At 41.7% G+C, this 23447-nt stretch overlaps 2 protein-coding genes and 1 long non-coding RNA gene across 8 annotated transcripts in view; 2 read left to right on the plus strand and 1 right to left on the minus strand.

The window, feature by feature from the left end:
- myo1b (myosin IB) overlaps positions 1 to 13644 on the minus strand; it is a 64880-nt gene extending 51236 nt beyond the window's left edge. For 3 of the 6 annotated variants that reach the window (XM_039817191.1, XM_039817190.1, XM_039817189.1), the window contains exons 1-2: positions 4575 to 4717; positions 1722 to 1837 (exon numbers count right to left, since the gene is read on the minus strand). In XM_039817191.1, the coding sequence (XP_039673125.1) occupies positions 1722 to 1837; positions 4575 to 4700 (242 nt within the window). In that variant the 5' untranslated portion in view covers positions 4701 to 4717. Of the gene's footprint in view, positions 1 to 1721; positions 1838 to 4574; positions 4722 to 13358 lie in introns of those variants that run through there. The other 3 variants (XM_039817188.1, XM_039817187.1, XM_039817186.1) reach the window with 2 other exon arrangements.
- Positions 13645 to 14792: 1148 nt separating this feature from the next.
- Positions 14793 to 15979, plus strand: LOC120569328. The gene is made up of 2 exons (XR_005640863.1): positions 14793 to 14936; positions 15902 to 15979. It is a non-coding gene; the product is annotated as an uncharacterized LOC120569328 (long non-coding RNA).
- A 612-nt stretch (positions 15980 to 16591) lies between these two features.
- LOC120569327 (basic leucine zipper and W2 domain-containing protein 1-A-like) lies at positions 16592 to 23132 on the plus strand. The gene is made up of 8 exons (XM_039817192.1): positions 16592 to 16672; positions 18047 to 18182; positions 19152 to 19261; positions 19525 to 19695; positions 20022 to 20168; positions 20758 to 20896; positions 21190 to 21312; positions 22454 to 23132. The coding sequence occupies exons 2-8, from the start codon at positions 18098 to 18100 to the stop codon at positions 22483 to 22485; spliced, it is 807 nt and encodes a 268-aa protein (XP_039673126.1). The 5' UTR covers positions 16592 to 16672; positions 18047 to 18097; the 3' UTR covers positions 22486 to 23132.
- The last annotated feature ends 315 nt before the right edge of the window (positions 23133 to 23447 follow it).

A 23447-nucleotide genomic window follows, 5' to 3' on the forward strand; every position in this document is an offset into this window, starting at 1 on the left:
TCTTTTACAAGAGCCGGTCCTATTAAACAGGGCTTAATCTTCTTTACTTACAGAGTAATGGTAAGATGATTTTCAACATGTTTAGAGGATGTTCATTTCAGTCAATAGAAAATAATTTCTTTTTGCAAATGTAACCATGTCATCGGACACTAGAGATGCAGAAGTTGAGAACAGAGAAGGACGTTGCAGGCTTCTTTCTATATGCCTCTAGTCTGTACAGGTTGTGTATTCTATTGCAGCTGGTTCCACTTTAGAAGGTGATGGATTATGCAACAAGCATTACATCGGTCAAGTTTTAGTCAAGAGCTTTAAGTTAGCAGCTTTACGAACCATGCCAATGTGTTTTTTTGCACGTCCAGCTCATATAAATCCTCATCACTGCTCTTCTAAGGCAGTCACTGGTTTCAGTTCACGTCCGGTATGAAAACGATCTTGCAAAGACATGGACAAATTGTTGGCTATTTACCCTTTAGCCTTCGGTAACTATCTAAATTATCTCGTGGTAATGCTAAGCGCAGTGACCATTTTTGAAAATGCTTGTCCACTGCCAAACAGCAACGTTGTTTAAAATGCTCCAATATTAACAATCCTTGGGTTATCCATCTAGCAACGTACATGTTTGGTTATGATCAGAGTTCACAGATTGGGAACATGTGGGCATATGCGTTTTGCACAACATTGGTTAAATGGCAGGCTTTACAGAACTAAATGACAAGAGACCTTCTTTATCCACTTCCAGTGCAATATCTCTCTTTATAGGCATTAATTACCAAGCTGGTCTGTCCGATGAGCTGTGTTTACCAGAGCACAGTCAGCACATGTCCCAGCTTTAAGCCAACAAAAGCACATAGCAAAAACAGAATTTTTATTTATAAAAAAAAAAAAAAAAGGGGAATTTCTTGTAAATTAGTTATCATCGCTCAACAGGTAAATCACAACACCTCCTAAAAAAAACTTGATGACTTCCTTTAAAACAGTACACCGAGTAGCTGACCATGGGAAAACCTCCTTATACACACCAGCAGTCTCTACCACAATACAAAATGAAAGAGGGGAGAGACAGGCACTGTACAACTAACGGGAGAAAAGGGGGGGCAAAACGGCCTGAAACTGTTTCATGCCAGTTCTGTAAAGCTGGCTGTAAAGTAAAGCAAGGATCTTGCTTTTGTCTGCAGGGAGTATGTCTGTTCTGGGACAAGGGCACTCTCGCTCTTTGAGTCCGTCTCTCGGAGGGGTTTTGCTGCAGCCTGGAGACACAGCAGGCTAATTGACGAGTGGCGGGCTTTGTTTTCTCTTGGCAGCCACACAGCAACGCTGACTTAATGTTGCCAATGGACAGATGGCATGCCACAGTGCTGAATGGCCGGCAAGAGCACCAGACTGACTCTCCATGCAAGAGCTAGTGTCCCTCTGATCTCAGCCCCCCTCTCCCTACTCCCCTTCATTAATCACTGGGACCAAATTGATAATCCTTACAGTGGTTTGCAATACACTGTCTATCTTCAAACGGACAGATGACAGTTCCTGCTCAAAACATTCAAACTAACAAAGCCTTGTGAAGTGCCATCCTCAGCAGTTCTTAATTACGGCAACAAAGAAAAGAAAAAAGAAACCAAATTGAAAACCTCACTGTCAAACGCTAAGTGCTTGAGCCTTAGGCAGGACATGACATTTACATGGATACTAGGTGGTTTTGGAGGAGACTTGGGAGGCGGACTCACATGTGTGGACTAAGTTCATAGAAGTTCCTGTTGCGATACTCCTCCACTTTTTCTGGCGTGAAGATGGGCAGGGACCTGTAGGGGTTCATGGAGATCACCACACTGCCAATGTATGTCTGAAAGGAGAAGAAAAAAACTAAACCGTTAGCAGGGGTCCACCTTCTTTTGATTAACACAGACTGGCTCCAACAACTTGTTCTCCCCTCTATCCCTTTGGGTGTTAATTGCTAAGTCTAGGTGGGAGGAATTCTGCCGCCGTCAGCTTTTCCCAGCTGGGTATTCTTAATGCACTGTCGAGGCACGCAATGCCTGAAGTGAAACTAAAGACATGTAAAAACAAGGAAGATTTTATGGAATCTGTGGGCTGGGCAGTATACACAGACTGTGAAGTGGTCAAGATGCTGAAGGAGGGTTTTAGTAATGTGTGCAAGTATTCATGCTGCCATACCAATGCTTGACATGCCCATTATGTAACACCTACAACTCAAAATAAACTGAATAATTTAAAAAAAAAAATGATTTGCTTCCTATTAAAAACATTGTAGCACTTGTCAATTACATAAAATGTAATTACAATGCAAGACATCTAACATATCAGCAGTGGGGTTTTAATCAAACATCAATAAACATAAAAAAAGCACCGCTTTCGGTTTCACATTTCATATAAAAAAATAAAAATAAAAAAAAAACACCTTTATGTAACATTCGCACAGGTATTAACACATATCTGAAAGTGAATGTAACCAGCAATCATCTTCCACATCCTCCTACGCTCAAAACCCAGAGAGCACTTTCAAACCTCAACCTGAAACATTTTCTTTGCTTTCCATGGTAATGGCTGTTGCATAACCCACTCTGACAAGAGTGGAGCATGGCCTTCCCTGTGGCAACGCCACAGCCTCCCACAGTTGCCTGTTCAATAGCCCAGCGGAGGCAAAACAAGGCTTTTTCAAGTGCAGAGGACGGATAACAAAGGGAGTGTGTGCAATGTAAACAAAGTACCACGTGATAATGTGGGTGTTCTCTTGACCAAAACCACAAAGCACATTAAAAATGACAAAAAAACAAACAAACTACAAAACATTTATGGTTTCCTTTTTTTTTTTGCATTTCTACACCTGCTGTCCTGCTCGTTATAATATGCCATCTGTTCAGTCACTAAAATTATAGCTGCGTGGATGATACATCACTTGCCCAACAGCGACATTAATTAATCATTTTTTTCAGCAGCAATGTTAAAAATCCTAAAAACACTTTAGCATGACAGTTTGGAAATCTGTGTACAAGACAGCATAGATAGGACTTGTTTATTACAAAATTGGCAGGTGCTTATGTGAAAGATTGGGACTTGGTGTGAAAAAGACCTTTAGGATCTAGGGTTATGAGTAATTAAAAAAAAAAAATGCGTGGGGCTGAAACCTCAGCAATTATGTACAAAACATGTAGGTATCTTGATATTTTCCTTTGTCATTAAAAAATAAAGGGCGTAGATGATAGTTACAATTTTAGAGAATCCATTTGGGATAAAGAATGGCACTGATCATCCTGCCACAGTTCTGGTTTGAAGGAAAAGAGGGACTCAAACATGCGAGTAACACAGAGCTAATGGTTAAAAACAAAGAGGGCTTCAGGAATTAAATAAACATGCAAGAAACGCTCATTGATTTTTTATCTTGCTCAGAAAAAGATCAAGAGTCTGACATAAGAAGCAGGGCATCAGTTAACAGGGACATTTTCATTCCCTTTGATTTTCCACAGAGCTATTGGATACATGACGCGCTGTCCCTCTGGAAAACAAAGCCATGTTTCTTCGGCTGTGAGCTGTCATATGATAGTTTGGGGTTGGGGCCATTTGTAAAGAATGAAGCCACATGAGGGAAAAATACATTCACAGGCAAGGACTGTACACCACAGATTTATTGGATAAGTACAGGCTTTAGTGCTTTCCCTGGTCATCACTCTTGAGGGGCAGCTTGTGCCACCAAAAAGCTTCCATTATAGACTTTGAGCCATGCGATTTACCTTTCCGTGAACGCGCCACTTTTACTTTCACTTCATGGCAACCAGGACTAAACTAGGTAATAGCGGGAAATATGATTTTGCACCTCTTGAAGGAGCGTATATTCCATAAACAAATAAAAAAAAAGGCACAACAGGGCATGTTTAACTAGTTCCACAACATTTAGGTCAGCACGACACAGGAAATAAAAATCTCGGAGCTTACAGTTTAGGACAGAAAATTGAGGGCATCTGAAATGTAAAAGCATCATTCCTATTCCACAGCAGGATGTGGGCTGCATCTCGGGCAAAATATCTAGCGGGTCGCTACGGCAATCATCGCTATATGAGGTGACATCATCCCTCGGGCCCTGGTCCCTGTGAGCCAACAGGAACCAGAGCAGAGCTGTAATCATCTTGGCTGACGTCGGGAGCAGCTGACCTGCAGGGAAGAAGTACCACGGAGTGCCACAGCGCAAAGCCCAGAACCAATTGCCTGATGAAGGGATGATGGTTCAACAACCCCCCTTTCTTCTAGAGATTAGCCAGCCAGCCTTCCAGCCCCTTCTTGTCCCTGAGCTCTGGATTTCATGCCTCATTTAAAAAGGCATCATCTACATTCCTTGGTGATGTGATTTATTGATTGGTTGGTTACTGTGGTCTCTGTATCTGTGCCACTGGGGCCAAGACTAAAATGAGCGAGGGAATGAAAGAACAATAGAGTTATGAAAAGTCGCCGCACGTTTCCTTGGGGAAGCCGTCTGGATCCGTCTTTGGAAGCCGGGACAAGCAGTACTGTTGCACTACTACTCAAATGAGGTGCAGCTACGTTGACACGGTCAGCGGTAGACTTACGTAGATCTCATTGTGGTCAAAGCGCTTCCTCAGGTTCTCGATGAAGGAGTCTTCAGACAGGGGTTCTAGGAGGACCATGTCGCCGACCCCAATCATGTTGTCTAGAAGTGACGTCTTCACCTCCATTTTGGCTGCAGGTGTCCCCCCCTGCAAGAAACATTGAGAAGGAAGAGTTACATCACACGTACTGTAAATAAAGAAAAAAAAAAAAAAAAAAAAAAAAAGTACCCTGCTGAGGTTTTGGACCACTAGTGGTGCAATAGAACACCGAACACACGAACGAAAACACACACACACACACACACACACACACACACACACACACACACACACACACACACACACACACACACACACACACACACACACACACACACACACACACACACACACACACACACACACACACACACACACACACACACACACACACACACACACACACACACACACACACACACACACACACACACACACACACAGTTGTGTTGGTTGTCCATTATTTGTCAGGCCCGACAAAGTTTTTTAAGAGCCATTCTCTGATCGGAAAATAAGCAGCCCTAAACTTAGCCAATGCAAATAAACTCCGGGGTGGACATGTTTGGACAGCAGTGGTTTGACTCCCGGGGAGGAGCGGGGTCTTTTGATTGGCTATCCAGTCCCGTGGCATGTGAGAACGTCCCATAGGCTATTACATAACTAAGGAACTTTGTCCTTGACCTCTGGGTGTCTGCTCAGCTGGAATCTGCTCCCGTTTCAGGACTTCTTATAATTCAAAGAAATAGCCACGAAAACAGTAAACGGCGTCATGGCTTTTTCTGCACCAGTCTTGCTTGTTGCAGCAATATAATATTTGGGGCTGGTAAAGGATCCGGCCCAGAGTGCACCATGACAAAGACACTGCTGGGGGTGGCAGTTTTCTGTCCTGTGTTGCCTTCCATCTCCTTTGGGACAGTAATCCCAACGCTATGGGGCCAGAGATAAAAGAGGGGCCTACGATACATTCAGGGCCTTGACACAGGGCTTTGCTGCACTAAAAACCCAATGTCTGCTGTTGTGACAGGATCTCCACAACAGGCTAATAGATCAGGACATGTAGTCATCTATTGTTCACTGCTCTCTTAGCACAGATTTTTTTTTTTTTGCATAACCAGAAACAGACACTGGCTGGTACAGAATAAACAAAATATGGCAAAGCTCGCTACATATCTATCACGCACTCGGTTTTAGATAGCCTTTAAAATAAATAAAGCAGTGCTGGGAATTGGAATTAGAAGAAGCCCTGAAATTAGCAAACGCATGATGACAATGAGGGTGTCGCTGGGCGAAAATAAAATGTTGCGGTAACACTTTACTTGAAGGTATCTACATAAGAGTGACATGACACCGTCATGAACACATGAACCCTAACTTGTCATGACAAAAACCGAATGACAGAAGCGTTACGTCATTAACGTTTATGACTGTTTATAACGTTTATGACACGTTCATGACAGTGTCATGTCACTCTTATGTAAAGTGTAACCAATGTTGCATAGATTGATATAACACAGATATCTGATAATGCAGCCACAGATGTGAAGTGGGAAGTTCGTGTTTGGGGGGCATTAAACCGACTGGATCAGAGGATAATACAGTATGTGACCTGAAACAATTGTCCGACAGCCAAAAAAGGACGACTCAAAGCACAAACAATTTAGCACAAAAGAACAACACACTTTGTCGCCAAGACATAACCCTCTATCAGCTGTCAAAATCTACTTTTAGCAGCAACTTCGGAGCAGCATGACGTTCCTGAAAAAATAAAAATGGATTCCCTGTGTAGACTTCCACTTCACTTTTCCCCTGGCTCCTGTTCCCCTGCAGGGCACAATGTTATTGGCCCATAAATAAGTTGCCCAGCTCCTAGTGGGAGGCAAGACTCGAGTTCCAAAACCACTCACTCTCACACTCAGCATGAAAACAAAATCTTTGAAAAGGTGGGCTGAGACAGAGGGGGCAGACTGCTGAAACATGATTGATGTTCTTTTGCAATTAAGACCTTTTTAAAAATGGGCTGCAACAGCTCCATCTCAACTCGTTGTACAACTCAGGCATGTACAACGTAGGGGGGAGAAATATGTGCTTACTTTTCAACCCAGTCCAGTGAGGTCTGTTACTTTGTGCATGCCGACTAATGCACTATGGCGCTCTGGTGGCACTGTGCCAAGACATTCCCAGCGACGGCTCATGTCTAGCAGCTGCTTTGTTTGTCTGCAACGCTACTTTAAATCAAGTTATTTCCTTTTTACATAGCTGCAGAGGGATGGAACACCAATCACCTGCTCTGTGATCTCACAACATAGGCCATGTTATCGGTGGTGCATCAAAATGCTGCGGCTCTGCTACAACAGTCCAGATTTTTGTTACTGTATGCACAACAGAGCATTACATTACTTTATAGATAGATTCCTAGAGTAAGAATTTTACATGTACCTTCACTTGCATGTAAATACACTCACATTTTGAAACAAGTCATGGCCATTATGTAATATTGGTCATCCTGAGAGCGGCAGATGATGAATGTATTAGCCAGGGACAGCCACAATCAATATTGGTAAAATCAAATTACTAAAAAAAAGTAGTTAACTAACCAGCTTCTGCAGACTTAATACCGCCTGGCAGGAAGTGCATAGCCATGCTACAGTGAAAGTGCTGAGTTTACTCTTTGGTGTGAACAAACAGCAGTCGAAAAGGACACAGCCCACTGCTTAGTGAAACCAGATGCTGAAGCCTTTAATGACTTGGGGGAGAACAGTATGTGTCCATGTCGCCTAAGTGCCCGTGCTATTCTGACCAACAACATATTGCATCCGTCTGCAGCCTGGATGCTGCGTGACCTCAGCTGATAACCCACTACCCCAGATTTGGAACTGGCTTCTAGGCAGCCAGTGACACAATCCCATTAATAATAGTTGCTGCCTGCTGTTAACCGTTGTGCTGGATCCGAAGCGGGAGAATGAGAGAAAAACCTGACAGTCTTGATTAAACTCGGGGGGGGGGGGGGATTATCTCAGTACTGAGTGGTGGAGAGATGAAGAATATAACCAACCAGTCTATGTTGCTAAAACTGTTTTTTTTTTTAGAGGGTTGTAGACACTTTTTTTTTTTAAATTAGCCTACACTCATGTTATCGGTCTAAATTAAAGTGACTCTAGTATGAACCTTTGACTCTCAGAAGTGGATTAGAAGTCTGCTGCTTCATCAATCTCTCTGATGCATTTTGCATCAGAGAGATTGATTAAATCTCTCTGATGCACGTTTAGGAGGTAAGCATCGCATGTGCCCACATGGTTTAGCTGCTATTAATCTTAAATCATAATCTCGTGAATCAGTGATGTAGTGAAACTTATGGTCAAATACCCTCCTCTGAATGTATGTCAGATGGGAGTATACACATTTAAGTTTGGGACATTAAGTGCTGGCCTTATGCATCCATTAGATTTCTGTTTAAAAAAAAAAAAAAAAAACATTTCAAATGGTTGGATCTGTGTTACAATAGGATTCCATTATAATTACTTTTTGCTAGGACTTCCTGGTTCTCTACTATTAGCCAGCATCTACTATCAGCAATATAAATTCAACATAATACTTGCTGCTGGGCTGGCACTAAACAACTCCCCCCCTCTCCTTGATGTCATGCAACGTGCAGCATTGCTGAAAAAAAAAAAATCCACTAGATCACAACTTAAATGTCAGTACGGGGAGGTTTTGTTCCTACGTACAGTACAAATTACAGAAGTTAAATTTTAAATTAGAGTGTGAACTATAATTCCTACAGATTAAAGTGTTTTATTTAGAAGAGCCATGTTGCTCAACAGAAGGAAAAAAAAAAAAAAAAACACGAGTGAGAGATTGTGTGTGATGGGTGGACTGGACCCTGGGGATTTCAATATATGTCACCACCATTTTTTTGAGACACCCCATGCTTCCTGATGCTGACATTGACCTAGATTTCCCGGCCAGATCAAGCTACGAGGGAAAACGTGAAAAAAAATAAAATAAAAACACCATTAAATGTACATATATTATTTACAGGCCCTAGACGTGACGCCACGTTCTCTTTTCTGTCCTTTAGCAAGGAGAAAAGTCACTCAACCAAAAAGGTCAAAAAGGCCATGCTGGCACTCACATGCACGCAAAACACACAAGTAGTGAAAATACACAGAAAGTGGAGCCAATAATCAGTGGCCATCAATACAATATTTTCATCATGATCAACAAGGCAAGCTTACAGTCTACAATGTCATGTGGTGTGTGAGAAAGCAAGTGGTCATTGTGTGAGCTACACGGAGAGATGATTGGCGTCATTCTACCTTGGGAACGGTTGTTTGAAAGAACATAAGAGGCGTCTCTCTGCAAACAAATGATAATAAAAAAGGCATTATGCAGCGTAATGGCCTGTAAACCCCCTCCCCCCCCCACCGCCACCGCAGATTGGGCTGGCCTTGTCAGGAGGTAGGCGAGTCACAACATCACAGGGTGCAGGCAATGAAGGAGATTAAAGCCCTCTCTACTGGAGCAGCAGCAGGGCATGGGGCTGTGCCAAAGAGCAGGCCAGAACAGAACAGAGAGGACGGAGAGCGAGATGCTGCCTGAGAAAGTGACCTGGAAGCCAGAGACCTCAACACGGCTCCACGTGCAGATCTGCGCGAGAGCGAGTGAGCAAAGGCTGGCACACGGACAAGCTGGCAGGCCGCTCGCAGGCACACTAAAAGACTGAACAAACCCCTCTGACACAACTTGCGCTTACCGGCTGCTGATTTTACGATTTCCATCTTCTGTCAAAAAAGGTGCACGCATTTGCGAGTCAAATGGAGCTTTCATGCCTAACACAACCTCCCAGCCTGGTTAAACATAAACCTGTAATCCAAACAAACACTGCGCTTTATTTACAAGACAGCTCCGACAGCGGAGAGCACGGTCAATTTGCAAAACGTGAGCGTACAGCTGGCAATCAAAATGACAGAAGGATCAAAACAACCATACCATAATCAATCCTCCAAGCATACAAAACCTTGATCGAAAAGAGACCAGATGACTGACAGGAACAACTGTATGATGGGTTCGCTTTTAAAAAAGGCCCTGAAGACATATTTTCTTTATTAGCTTCTTATTATGAGCAATGTGATCTGACATGATAGATAGATAGATAGATAGATAGATAGATAGATAGATAGATAGATAGATAGATAGATAGAACTGAGTTTTAATCTTAAATCTTTGTGCATTTTTATATTTTAACAAATGGAGCAGATGAATGTTTGTCATATCCTCTTTCTCTTCATAAGCAATGGAGCATAAGTGTGCTAAGACATATTATGCACTTTTTATTTTCCTTTGTAGTATGAACACACACTGCAAAAAAAAAACAGGTGACCAGGTGAAAAGCTATGGGCCTATTACCACTGATATCAACTTGCATCATGAAACCAGTCACAGTTAACTTTGTACTTGAGGTACCTTTTCACACTCGCAGCTCCAAATGGCTTGTGACAGGCAACTGTTTGAAAACTGTGAAATGCCATTTCCTACAGAACATAAAGCATGCTCATATCTATGCACACAGTCCACTTGAAAAGCTTTGAAGAAAAAAAAAAAAGAAGAAGAAGAAAAAAAAAAGATATATGGTGGAGTTTTTTTTTTATTTTTATAAATACCCTGCCTTTTGACTTTCTAGTTTGCACAGTTATATGGTCACCGGTCCTCTTCTGGATCCTCAGTGTCCAAGCGGTTGCGCTTTAGGAGTACAACAGCTCTCAAGTGGCCTAACCGCTTATCAAACGAATATATTCACGCAGGAGAACCCTGCAAGGTTACAATTTTCACTGCATTAGCAGCTATGGCGGGCAGTCAAACGCTTGGTCTGGCTTGGTTTGCCATAAATGAATGGAGAAAGCAGATGCAGTGGACTTAACAAAGCAACAGTGAGCTGAATGAAAAATGTACAGCGTTATTACTCTAGCTCCACGGGGAGACTTAGACACGTAGAGTTTAAGCACTTAAGTTGAATTGGTGGAAAATGTTACGAGTCAAACTGCACAGGGGAATGTTCTTTGCTAGGATATTGGACTGGAAGGCAATGTGTGATTTACCCTTTCAACTCAAAAGTCGCATAAAGCAACAGAACCCCCCAAAAAAAAATCTGGTGAAAAAAATTCAGTGAACAAACTCACTGAATTGGAGATGCAACTACATATCACTCACAGGACTTTGGATGCTTCCTGGCTTTAGAAAAATCCTGTAACAGAGGCTGCTGAAGGCTTTTCGTGGTGTAGTCAGTGGGGCTGTACGTGTGCCCCTGTCCACCTCGGTTGATGCAGGGTGAACACAAGGCGCACGCCTCGCTACGCTAAGCTGCACGGGCAGACAAGTGCAAACAATATCCATCACCATGGCACTGGCCGGGGGGCTTTGGTCCTCTACACACACCCAATTAGATCACTGCATCTCACCCAAAAGTGTTCATGAAGAGGCTTTTTTGGCACATTGAGAAAACACTGATGCAACTCAAAGCAGGCCGGCCAACAAGCTTACACTGAGGAGAGCTCCTAGAGAAGCCAACAGTCCCACACACACTGACTGTTTCCAAGTCTGAGCTAAAACAGTTGTTACTTTTTCCAGGAGTCTGTGCAACTCTGAAGGCTTGCCACACACTACCTTTCACAGTCATCTTACATCACTGTTTGTTTGATCAGCGCGGGTAATAAAGTTCCCATCTGGCTTCCCAAGAGAGACTCTGGCCAAGAGAGGCGGGACATATTTGTGGAAAACCACAAAGAGAAAGATACAATCCTTAACAAAAAAAAAAAAAAAAAAAGAAGGTCTTATCTGATCCTCTTGGGATTTTAAGTTCACAAATGGAATTGGGGGTTAAGGATTCAAAGCAGAGCCAAGCATAGAATCAATCTGGCATCAAAAGACAACCCAGAACATTTAAAGCGGAACAAGACTGCAAGTTTGTAACATGTTTTGAATCATCAGTTGTGGCCCAATACATCAGCAGCATTAATGTGTGTATACTGTAGCCTAAATATGTGTCAGTGTTCATAGTTTGACTTCAACTGCTTCATGCTAAAAGAGAAAAAGCCAAGGTAAAGCCTCTGTTTAGACTGAGTGCAATCAGCAGTTTCTGCAGGCCTTGACTCACATTTGAAAACATCTATCACAGTTGCTGTTTGCAATTAGAAAATGCAGACACATTTGATTTATTCTACAGAAACAAAGACATTACATGTAGTGGTGCAGTATAATGTATTGCAGTGGGTATACTGTACCGTATATGTATATATGGGCCAGAATGGGACAATTTTGAGCATCAAAGACTTCATTTCCTGCATTCGGATACACTTTTATGAACCAATTTACTGTGGAAATACCTTTATTTAGCCTAAACACAGATGACAATTCTAAATATGTAAAAAAATATATATAATAGAAAGTATGTTGTGTGTCATTGAGCATTTTTAAGTGGGTATATGGAAATCCAGGGGCTTTCTTAGTGTGTATAGGCCAACTGCATATGCCTGCGTATCACGTAGCCTACACCACTGATGGCGATTTTACAGCAACATGTCTTCTATATTATAATTATTTAGTCTATTTTTGTATCTAATGCCATCAGTGTATTTAATACTGTAGTGTAGCTTCCCCCAAAAAAAAAAAATCTACTAGGCCTACAGTTGTCTTCCAATAAAAGGCATTCCTCTCCTCGTTTGATTTTATAAGTTCCAGGCTGGATCCCACAGGGGGATCCCAGCAGAAAGAAAGCAGGCCAACTCTGACAAGAAGGAACTCGAGGATGTTTCTCAGAGAGGTGAATAGTTTTTATTCATGCAGTCCATGCTGAGCAGTTATAAGTTATTCCAGTCAGCGACGGGCGTACTGGAGGCTAAACCCACCTTCAGTTAGTTTAAATCTGGCCATATTGATCTTATTTTTGTACAGCCTGTCGTACATCCGCGTGTGATCCCTAGATCATAGGGCAGGCCTACGCATAACGTAAGGATAGCATTTTCATGAAATCGGTTCAACTTTACTTTGAATGATCCCAACGTGGCGATCAAGAACGTAGGCTACTGTTTTCATTCAGCCCTACTCTACACAACTGACTGAAAACGCCCATTCCACAGAGAGCTTGCCATTCACACGTTGTTCATTCAGTTGTGTGATGATAGGCGAGCATTTGCCGTTGTAGGCCTACTCTATCACAGCGCCATCGGAAAAAGACTGAACTCTGAATGAGTTTCTGAGAGTTGGCACACACATGTGCTGCTGTCCTGCAGGGGACTGCAGTGGTTGGACGGACTCTTGAATGACAAAGATGGTGCTTAAACCAGCAGATGTATGCAATTAGCGACAGCAATCGGAAATGCTAAATCAGCCTCGGTTTGGGTTAAGAAAGAAGACAAACATCGAAACTAAACTCGGACATACAGGCTTACTAGTCCAACCTGTTTTATCCTCCAACCATTTCAATCCTCAGCCTACACAAAGAAAAGAAAGATAAACAGAAGAAGAAAATAAATAAATCCCAACCCCCTCCTGCACGAAGTGAGGAGGAATGAATGAGTTGGGGAAGCGGACGGTCTAAACACAATGCAAAGTTAACTTTGGAGAAAAGTTGCAAGCGAGTGCAACGGTGTTCACAAATATGACCCCAAAACCATATAGGCTGAGAATGGACTCGCGGTTGTTACATTTTCAGCAACTAGCCAAGTAGCAAACAGAAGATGTCAAACTTGCCTCTTATCTCTGCAAGAGTTGATCCCCCCCCTCGTCCTAAATCCACTCTGCGGAAAAAAGTAGGATCCCAGAGGTGTTTCTCCAAGTGTGGAGTGGCTCCTGAATTCAGCCCTTCGCCGCTGCCTTCAGTTGAACTCGTGTCTGCTGTGCTGGACGAGGCGGAACGCGGCTCTCATCTGGATCTCTCAGCACTTTGAAAGGAGCTCTGGATGGACTTGAGAGCGCAGGGTCCGCCGGGCGTAGGGAGTGGCTGGAGCGGCGTCTCTGGGCTAGTCCAGCGTCCCCTAATCACCTCCAGCGCGGGGGAGGTGGGGCTGTGATGCTTTCAAATGTTGTCGGAAATATTTGTTTGGCCACATGAAGCGCTTCAGGACTCCCACCGTGATTGTGTTTCCACACAAAAGCTTTCCATAACTGTAACCTCGCCAAGCACCAGCCATTTATAATACTGCACCTCCCATCCAAACAGCATTAAATCATATGCCCAAACCTTCCTTGGGCCAGAGGGTAGGCTAGACTTGCTAGGATTTTAAACTATTTTGTTTAGCATATGTAAGTAATAGCAATCGTATAGCTAAACAAAAAAAAATCAATATTTGCCAAAAAAAAGGGGTGAGGGGATTTTATTGAACAAACATAAATTCCTAGAATCAGAACCAAGATTTACGAGGTGAATGTTAACGCACCATTAAAGTTTTCCCTTCATCCCGTAGACAGATAAACCATCCGCCCGACAGCACAACACCCCCCTCCTGTGTCTTAATGCTAGATAGCAACGACTTGTTGACTCGTTTTTATTAGTGATAGGCTACTAACTCTTGGTCATTTTGCTGTGTCAATAAAGAGGGTTAAACCATAGGGTTAAACGCACTTCTGACGGCCAGAAAACGGACCCATTACAGTTTCTTGGGGGTGAGACGTCTTGTATTCATTGACCCATTAACTACTTTTTATTTACGTTTTTGTTTTGCTTTTTTGAAAAAAAAAACATATAAATAATAATAACAATTACAAATATTACAATTGGGATAAATAAACAAAACAAGTCGTTGCTTTATTTTTTTGCTATCATTACATAAATACATTATCTGTAAAGGATTAAAGAAGAACCGTTGGCGTAGGCTACGAGAGATCACTTAGCCCACATAAATAATGTCTTTATCATAGACAGTATATAAGATCTTTATCAACCCAATGTTGCCATGAATGAAAGATAGATATTTTTTTCAACATGTCACCTACTGTACAGGGGGGTTAATTACAGGATTGTAGGCTACGTTATAGTACTCCATTATGCATAATAGGAGAGTAAATGCAACCATGTTGCATCAGGTGCTAAAATCGCTAGTTAATTTAACTCTGTTATTTAATTTCGACTATATTTTCTCAGTTTTTAACAGTTTGTAAACTGTACTCTCCCCTCACAAGTGTGTCCTACTTAGATTAGATTCAGTGTTTATGCGCATGCGCTTTTGCATCTATAATTTCCTCTTCCCTGGAACGGATTGTAACGTTACTGGAGTACAGTGATATTAGTTTTTATTTCACGGTCTGTTGTTGCTCATAAAGAGGATTTCGGTGAGTTGCTGTTTTTCTTTTCTTGTTTAATGTATTTGAGCCACGGTCATATAGTTTACCTTATTATGGTACTGCGTCAGGCTCAATGCAGCTAGCTAGCTAGCTAGCTAACCTTAAGCTAGCTAGCTAGCTAGCTAGCACTAACGTTGGTGTTGGCTGAAATCAGACATACATTTCGTTAGTGTCACAGTTTATGCCATTTTTCCAGATCTTGCTTAACCAATATTCAGATAATTAGCTAGAAGCGTTAACTAACGTTACTGTTATATAGCTATATGTTTCAGTCCGTATCATACATCCATTAATGTTGCTAGGTAACGTAACTATGCGTCCTGCGTCTGTGACGCATTACAACCCAATTTTCCCCCTGATTATAACAACGTTGTATTCAAATCATAGAAATAAACACAAGAAACCTCAAAAGAAACGTACCTCTTAACAACACACACACACACACACACACACGAACGAACGCTAGCTAGAGCTAGTGCCCTATAGCTAGAGCTACAGAAGGTACATGCACGTGTGTGTACTTTTAATACTATTCATTTTAGAAGTTGTGATACTGACGACTTTAGCTTGTTACAGACAGTTGCATATATCTTTTTCATAATGTCTCCTATCAAATTAAATTGTAAGAATGATCTAACGTTATGTCAAAGGAGTAAAGAAGGTGTCTAATGGCTGGCTTGTTTTACCTTGTACACTGTAATATATGTGTGATCATACCGTAAATCTACATCAACATATTTTTAGTTAATGCCAATTTAAAAACGGCCACCACCTTTGAATGTTGTTACACGTCTCCAGTTGTCAACTAACCTTAGCTAGGTGATGGATGGACTAGTTGTTTTTCCGCCATGTTCATAGCCTTTCTTTTCCAATAGATAAATAGAATTGGAAAATAGTTTTAATTTGTTTGTGGCTAATCCTGACCTTATTTCCTTTACCCCGTTGTCTTTCAGAGTGTCTTTTATGAGTAATCAAAGGCAGCAGAAGCCTACGCTAACAGGCCAGCGTTTCAAAACCCGAAAAAGAGGTGAGAAACTTTAAGCAATCGCACTGTTCTGCACAGTAGGATTAACATTATCTTGTTTGGATAGTCTTTAACATAGGTCTCCATCAGGTTTCACAAAGAGCACCTGCTTGATTTTCTTCTAGCTTTTCATAGTGCTGACTTTTCCATCCAGCTGCTTGCCTGCTTATAATCACAGACACAGGGATCTAATTGTTAGCTTTGATCACTGAAATCACCATTTGTTCAGTCACTAGATATTCAATTTTTTAAATACATTTTTCAAATACATTTAATTTAAAACATTTTTTTTCATTGCAACTGAAGAGTAGGCACGCACACAGTAACCTAACATAAATGTTAATAAATTTGCCTATACTGTAGGAGTATAACTAAAAACGACCATCGTTCAGGTGCATATGCAATTCCGTGCACCGTCCGCATTGCATCATACGTCGAATAACCGTACCGATGATGCGCTCTGTCTACATCCGTATCATACAAGAAAAACATTCGATGATCCATAACATGCACACCATTAAGAAAATGTGTTTCTTTTCAGAACCAGGGGTACCACGGTGGCGCATCTGCTTTAAAAAAAAAATTCAATTATGTCTACAAAAATTAAAAGGTGTTGTTTTGTGCTTCCTTTTAGGTTTTTAACAAGCTCATCAGGCGTTACAAATACTTGGAGAAAGGGTTTGAGGAGGAGATTAAAAAGGTTTGTCTTTTGCTTAAGGCATCTTTACAGAAACACATTGCACCTGTGCAGGTCAAGTTTCTGAATTCATGACCATGTTAATCCAACTCAAATGTAAAAAAAAAAAAAATATATATATATATATATATATAAATAAATTAGTGCTGTCAAACAATTAAAATATTTTATCGCGATTAATCGCATTAATTTTTATCTATTCTAAATGTCCCTTGATTTCTTTTTGTCCCATTTATTTTTTTCTCATTTTAATGCTCTTATCAGCATGGAAAAGTAGATTGGCTTGCTTTGTGCTTTTGTCGCTTGGCTTTGACGAGGGCGCAGAGAATTGGCATCAGCTGTGTCCTTGGCCATCAAGTGGTATTTCAGACTGGACGTGCTGTGATGATAGCTCAGCTCACAAAGACAAAACACACAGATCACTTTGGTCTTGTCAATGGAACCATTTGGCAACTTTTTAAAAGTAAACTTTCCATTCAGAATCTTATTGGCATCCATTTCAGCGTCTCACGCTCGCCATCCACTCAAAACGTAACGTTAGCCTACTAGTCTTTGGCCAGCTCGCAAGCCCAAACAAGTGTGTGCGGCGTGCCTGTTGTTTTGTTTCCGGTCTAGCTAGATCCGGTGTGGTGTTGTACTTTTTTAACGTTACTACTTGTTGCAACAGCATGTTTTGCTAGGCCAAAAAGAAGGTTAATCTCGCGATCAGTGTTGGGAGTAACAGCGTTTAAGTATAACGGCGTTACTAACGGAGTTATTTTTTCAGTAACGGAGTAATCTAATTAATTACTTTTCCCATCGTTGCAACGCCGTTATCGTTACTGAGAATGTAAAGTGGCGCGTTACTTGGTTGAATGAAGCGCGAGGTGTCGACACTTGTTGCTGCTGCTAACCCCAAGCCCAAATGCAGCTAGCGTGAGCTCCAGCGAAGGAGACAGAGCCACTATGTTCTTATATACTGTCTTGTCTATGGTTAAAACAAGCAACGCTCGATTTTTCAGGTCAGCAACAGGTGATACTGTATATAGTGTTTTTATTCTTCAATCAGTTAATATAAACATCTTTGACATTAAAGATGTTATAGAACGTAATAGCGTTATAGAACATAAAAAATAACGTGTGTGTAACTAATTACTTTTACAATGTGGTAACTGAGTTACTAACTCAATTACTTTTTGGGAGAAGTAATTTGTAACTGTAACTAATGACATTTATAAAGTAAGATGAACAACACCGCTCGTGATAAAAAAATTTACCCCGTTAACATTGGTTTGCGTTAACGCTGTTATAACGCGTTTAACTGACAGCACTAATATAAATGTGTGTTTGAGTCAATTCAGCCCACACAATTGTGTTTATATCTTTGCTCTTTGGCAGCTGCTGCTGTTTCTCAAGGGCTTCACAGAGTCTGAGCGCAACAAGCTAGCCATGCTAACAGGAATTCTGCTGGCCAACGGCAATCTCTCTGCGGCCATTCTTAGCAGCCTCTTCAATGAGAACCTAGTCAAAGAAGGTACCTGCTTACCTGCATCGTAGGCATGCCTAGTTGTGTTGTTCATTGTTTCGCGGACAAGGCCTGCAGGTAGAAGTACTGTAGTTGGACTGAGATGGAATAATTAAATGTGAAGAGGGGCGAGAATCATCTCATACCTTCAAATTAATATTTAAACACAATATAAACTAGTGTTAGTGCCTGTTATTATTATTATGTTTTCATTAAAAACAGTATCCACTGTTACTCATGCGTTTTCTCTTACACTCCTTTTAAGCTTATTGTCTTCTTGATTATTTCCTAACAGTTATGACACAATTTAAGGATTAAAAAAGTGAAAACTCACATCACATCCTCACGCGCGCCTAAATGATTTACAGTCATTAGTCTAGAGTAAGTAGCAGAGGGATAAGCAATGGTGTCCGCAAGTGCTGAGACACTAACCTGACACTACCCCAGGAACGGTTCACAAATCAGCACCTTTCAGATATGTGATGTAAGGAGTGAAGTCCTTGTTCATTTAGCCTAATTAAAAAGCTGCAAACTGGACAGCCCACAATTACCCATTCCAATTCTAGTGCAGACATGCAATGAAACAACCAATTTATGTTTCAGAGTTGTGTATAATAGAAAAGCAGTAGATCCCTACAGTCGTGTCTGATATCAGCGGCATCTGAGAAAGATGCATCAAGCATATAAAATGCTGTTTAACGCTCAGGATTTCTGAGTCCTTCAATTAAGGAAACTGAATTGTTTTCTGCACTGCAGAAATATTAAAATCTTATTCTTCTAAATGAGAGGATAGATTTGGGAGGTGAGTAATGGCGTCACTTGCACTTTTACTAAGCCTTGTTGTTTCAGGCACCATTCCAGCTAAAACCTGTATAATCGCATCATGTGGTGTTGTTTACCGATGTATTACTCAGGCCTAACTTTATCCTGGCAGGTCTGTTAGCAACAGCTGACTCACATTGTTATGCATTTGTTCAGGTGTTTCAGCGAGCTTTGCTGTAAAACTCTTCAAATCCTGGCTTTCTGAAAAGGACATCAGCTCTGTTTCTGCCAGTCTCCGAAAGGTTGGCATGGACAGCAGGCTCATGGTGAGAATGCCATCTCTAATACAAAACCTTTTATAAGATTAAGATGAAGCATTTTGCTTCCCAGTGCAGTGAGGGTCACTAGTCTGCCTGTGCACTCTGAATAAGGTTGTTGGATGAAAATAAGATGAATAACCCGCATGACTTCCAAGCTATTGTGGCGTCCAGTTCTCAGGCGATTAATGACCAAAGGCTTCTTAATTGCTGAAGAAGCCTTGTCTGGCTGAACAGGGTCTGCATCAATATTTAACCGTGTGCTTTTTCAGGAGCTGTTCCCTGCCAACAAGCGCAGTTGTGAGCACTTCTCAAAGTACTTCTCAGACGCCGGACTGAAGGAGCTTTCGGACTTTGCCAGAAACCAGCAGTCCATAGGTGCCCGCAAGGAGCTGCAGAAAGAGCTTGAGGAGCAGATGTCACGTGGGGACCCCCTCAAAGACGTAAGTCCCCTTTATTTTTTCTGCTGATTTCATATTAGCCGAGTCCCATTTTGTGTATGACTTAAGATTGCTTTCTTCCTAACCTCTGCCCCCGTTTGTTTTGAGGAGGGCTGGAGAAAGGGGATGCAGTGAATCAATGACAAGTTGCTGAAATCCACTCAACCTCAACATATTATCTGCTCCTGCAAGCCTCTGTATCCTGCCAGGGCTCTCATACCTCAGGCTTCTGCAGGATTTGATAAGCAATAAGCCTCAGCAATGTGATGGCCATGGTTTGCCAGCTTTGCCAGTAATACGTGTTCCATCTCTTGGCTCGGGTCTTACAGATCATCGCCTACGTCGGAGAGGAAATCAAGAAGAACAACATCTCGGAGCAGACGATGATCGCACTAATTTGGGCCAGTGTAATGAGCTCCGTGGAGTGGAACAAGAAGGAGGAGCTGGTCACAGAACAAGCCATCAAACTTTTAAAGGTGACACCTCTGTTATATGTAGCTCTGCTCTTCCTTGCCTCTGTGGCAGTCACGACAACGCGCTTGTAAGAGCCAATTAGTGCCCTTGGTATGATTTGGAACCAATCTTTGGTTCCTCGGGTGCAACCCGGAAGCACATACAGTTTTTGACCACACGCACACCGCAACGCTACACGACACAGGCATACATACAAGCTGTGATTTGTCTGGAAACCCAACTAAGATCTCATGGAAATAAATGGAGCCAATGGTTTTAACTGCAAATATGACTTGGACTTTCATTGATCAAAAAGATAAAAAGTGTGTCAGTTACTCTACCCGCCGAACAGCACCTCAGGGGCTTAAAGCTTGGGCTTAGCCTCTACAGCACTCACAAGTGAGACATCTAAAGAAACGGTGATGTTTAAAAAAAAAAAAAAAAAAATTCAGGCTGCCTTTTGATTTGAACTTGGCAGAGTTAGATAATTGATTCACTATCCCCAAAGACATTTCACCAGCAAAGTGGAAGTAATGTAAGAATTCATCATGAATAATATCCTATCAGATTTCTGTACAACTCTTAACTCAACTCCCTGTTTTACATTCTCAGCAATACAGCCCACTGTTGAAGGCTTTCACCACCCAGGGCCTCTCTGAACTCACTCTCCTGCTGAGGATCCAAGAGTACTGTTACGACAACATCCACTTCATGAAGGCCTTCCAGAAAATTGTTGTGCTGCTCTACAAAGGTAAGATATTTGTGTCCATAAAACTCCATTTTCCCATCTGCTCTTTTTTTTTTTTGTGGGAAAAGAAGATAGTTTTATAGTGGTAAGCTTTGAAGCCATGATGTGCGAACAATGCCAGATGGCCAGAGATTATAGCCAACCGTTTGTTTTGATTGATTGTCGTCAACCTGCCTGCCTGCCCGGTGCCTTGTTTTTTCAAGCACCTGCGGGAAACATTTTTGTTGTTGGCATCATGTTAAATATAATTTTTTCTTTTTTTTTTTTTTTTTTTTTTTTTTTTTTTCTTTTTGAAGCGAATGTCTTGAGTGAGGAGGCAATTCTGAAGTGGTACAACGAAACCCACGTTGCCAAAGGAAAGAGCGTTTTCCTTGAACAGATGAAGAAGTTTGTAGAATGGCTCAAAAATGCAGAGGAAGGTAAGCACCTCACTGTCTCCCTTTTTCAGCCTTGGTCAGTTTGGTGTTTTCGGTTCTACCTCCCACAGCCATAGGTTGCCAAAACATTCCATGGATTTACGCTTTATCTCATTTCTGCTGCATAACAAACAGATGACTGTACCTGATTAATCCCCTGTATTTTGCATGTTTTTTTCTGTCCCAAGTTTAAAGGTCCCATGCCATGAAAATGTTGCTTTATGAGGTTTTTTTAACATTAATATGAGTTCCCCCAGCCTGCCTATGGTCCCCCAGTGGCTAGAAATGGCGATAGGTGTAAACCGAGCCCTGGGTATCCTGCTCTGCCTATGAGAAAATGAAAGCTCAGATGGGATGGGCCATCTGGAATCTCCTCCTTATGAGGTCATAAGGAGCAAGGTTACCTCCCCTTCCTCTGCTTTGCCCGCCCAGAGAATTTGGCCCACCCATGAGAGAGAGACATCATGGCTTTCAAATGAGAAAAGTGGCAGTTGGTCAAGGCCACACCCCCACTCTCCACCTTGCACCCCCTCTCTCCTCCTCAATAGCATTTAAAGTTACAGACACAGAAATGGCCTTCTCTCTGATATAATGCACTATAGCACTCATATAGGAACTTCTTTCTTTCCACCAAACTACACCGGCCAACCATGTCACTGCGCAGAAGAAAGCTCGCTTATGACATTGCTAGCTAATGGACGTTAGTTTATAGCTAAGCGACACTGCTACCTGAGCTAGCTAACGTTACAGCTCAGCCGAGGAGGTCACCAGTAATGTTTACATCTCGCACTGTGACAAGCACGAGAAATAGTTCCTACATGAAACCGCTCAGAGCCAGGTCTAAGGAGAGTAAGCGAGTCATGGTTTCTGGAAAGAGACATTGCTGTTTGGCGCTTTGAGCACTACAAGCCGAGTGCCACCCAGTTCCAATATATTAGAGAGAAGGCAGACATCTCTAAGACCCATATCGCCACACTGGGCAACTCCCACCAAAACAATCTAGATCGATAAATAGAGGAAAAAGTGTGTATTTGTGATTTTGGGGTGAACTGTCCCTTTTAAATGGCATCGGTAGTAATGTTTAGTGTGCATCGGTGTTTGAGCGTAGTGCTGACTGATGTTTTCTTTTTTTCTTTTTATACAGAGTCCGAGTCTGAGGAAGAAGAAGCAGACTGAGGACCTCTAGCTAAACCTACCATCTTGATTTGTATTTTTACATACAACATAGCACCAGGTGCAGTAGAAGGACGTACAGAAGTCTGTCTGTATTTAGATGTTTCCTTCTCTATTCCCTCCTTCCTAATATATAGTTCAACTGTAAAGTAAGGGCTTTAATATTCTTTTAATTATCAACATGTTTTCCGTTGTTTCAATACTTGTGCTCTTTACTCCCTCAGGAGCCGGTCACAGTGCTAAATAGATTGAAACCCCTTTCATGTAAAAAGGGGGCTTTTTTGGACAGATTGTTTCCTTTAAAATGTGCCAGTTTGTAGGCATATTTTACAGCTATTGCATTTAGTCATGGCACTCTTATTTGCCAGAGGTCCATCTGTTTAGCCATGATATCTTGGTCCTCTCAAAGGCAAACAGTTTTTTGTAACCTCATTATACAGTTCTGCCAATTATGTGACAACTTGGAATTGTTTGCCAGTTTTTAGATTCTGTCTCCGTTATTGGTGATGGAGAGGTGCCATTTCAAACAGCAATGCCCCATAAAATGAACTTTAATTGTTCTCTATATCGTGTGTAACAGAACCATGCAAGCATTGTATTTTTTTTTCCCCCTTTACCATACAGTTTAAAATAAAGGGAAATTAATGGTTTTTATTACTGCTGGATTTACTATTACATATCAAATAACCATTGTAGTGTGACCATACATAATATAAGTATTTATAAGCAATTAGAAGAAATGAGTAGAATATTCAGTCATATTTACACCGCCAATGGTATGGAAAGGTTCTTGTAGAAATTCACGGAAATCCATATTTTGTGTCAGAGATCATCGTGTATTCCCTCGAAATCTTTCCATTGGTTGATCTCGTCTAGCCTCACCTAATCAAGTAATCAAGAAAGGCAGCCTAGCAGGCGTGACCTGAGGTGCAAACAACCCTCTTATTCACCTCACTTCTATCCCA

The sequence above is a fragment of the Perca fluviatilis genome, chromosome 12 (genome assembly GCF_010015445.1).
Source record: "Perca fluviatilis chromosome 12, GENO_Pfluv_1.0, whole genome shotgun sequence".
Classification (NCBI taxonomy): domain Eukaryota; kingdom Metazoa; phylum Chordata; class Actinopteri; order Perciformes; family Percidae; genus Perca; species Perca fluviatilis.

Coding starts and splice junctions, on each gene's coding strand:
- LOC120569327 (XM_039817192.1), top strand. CDS start 18,098: ATGCTAACAGGAATTCTGCTGGCCAACGGCAATCTCTCTGCGGCCATT. Junction 18,183..19,151: donor TGAGAACCTAGTCAAAGAAG/GTACCTGCTTAC, acceptor GCATTTGTTCAG/GTGTTTCAGCGAGCTTTGCT. Junction 20,169..20,757: donor AAGCCATCAAACTTTTAAAG/GTGACACCTCTG, acceptor TTACATTCTCAG/CAATACAGCCCACTGTTGAA.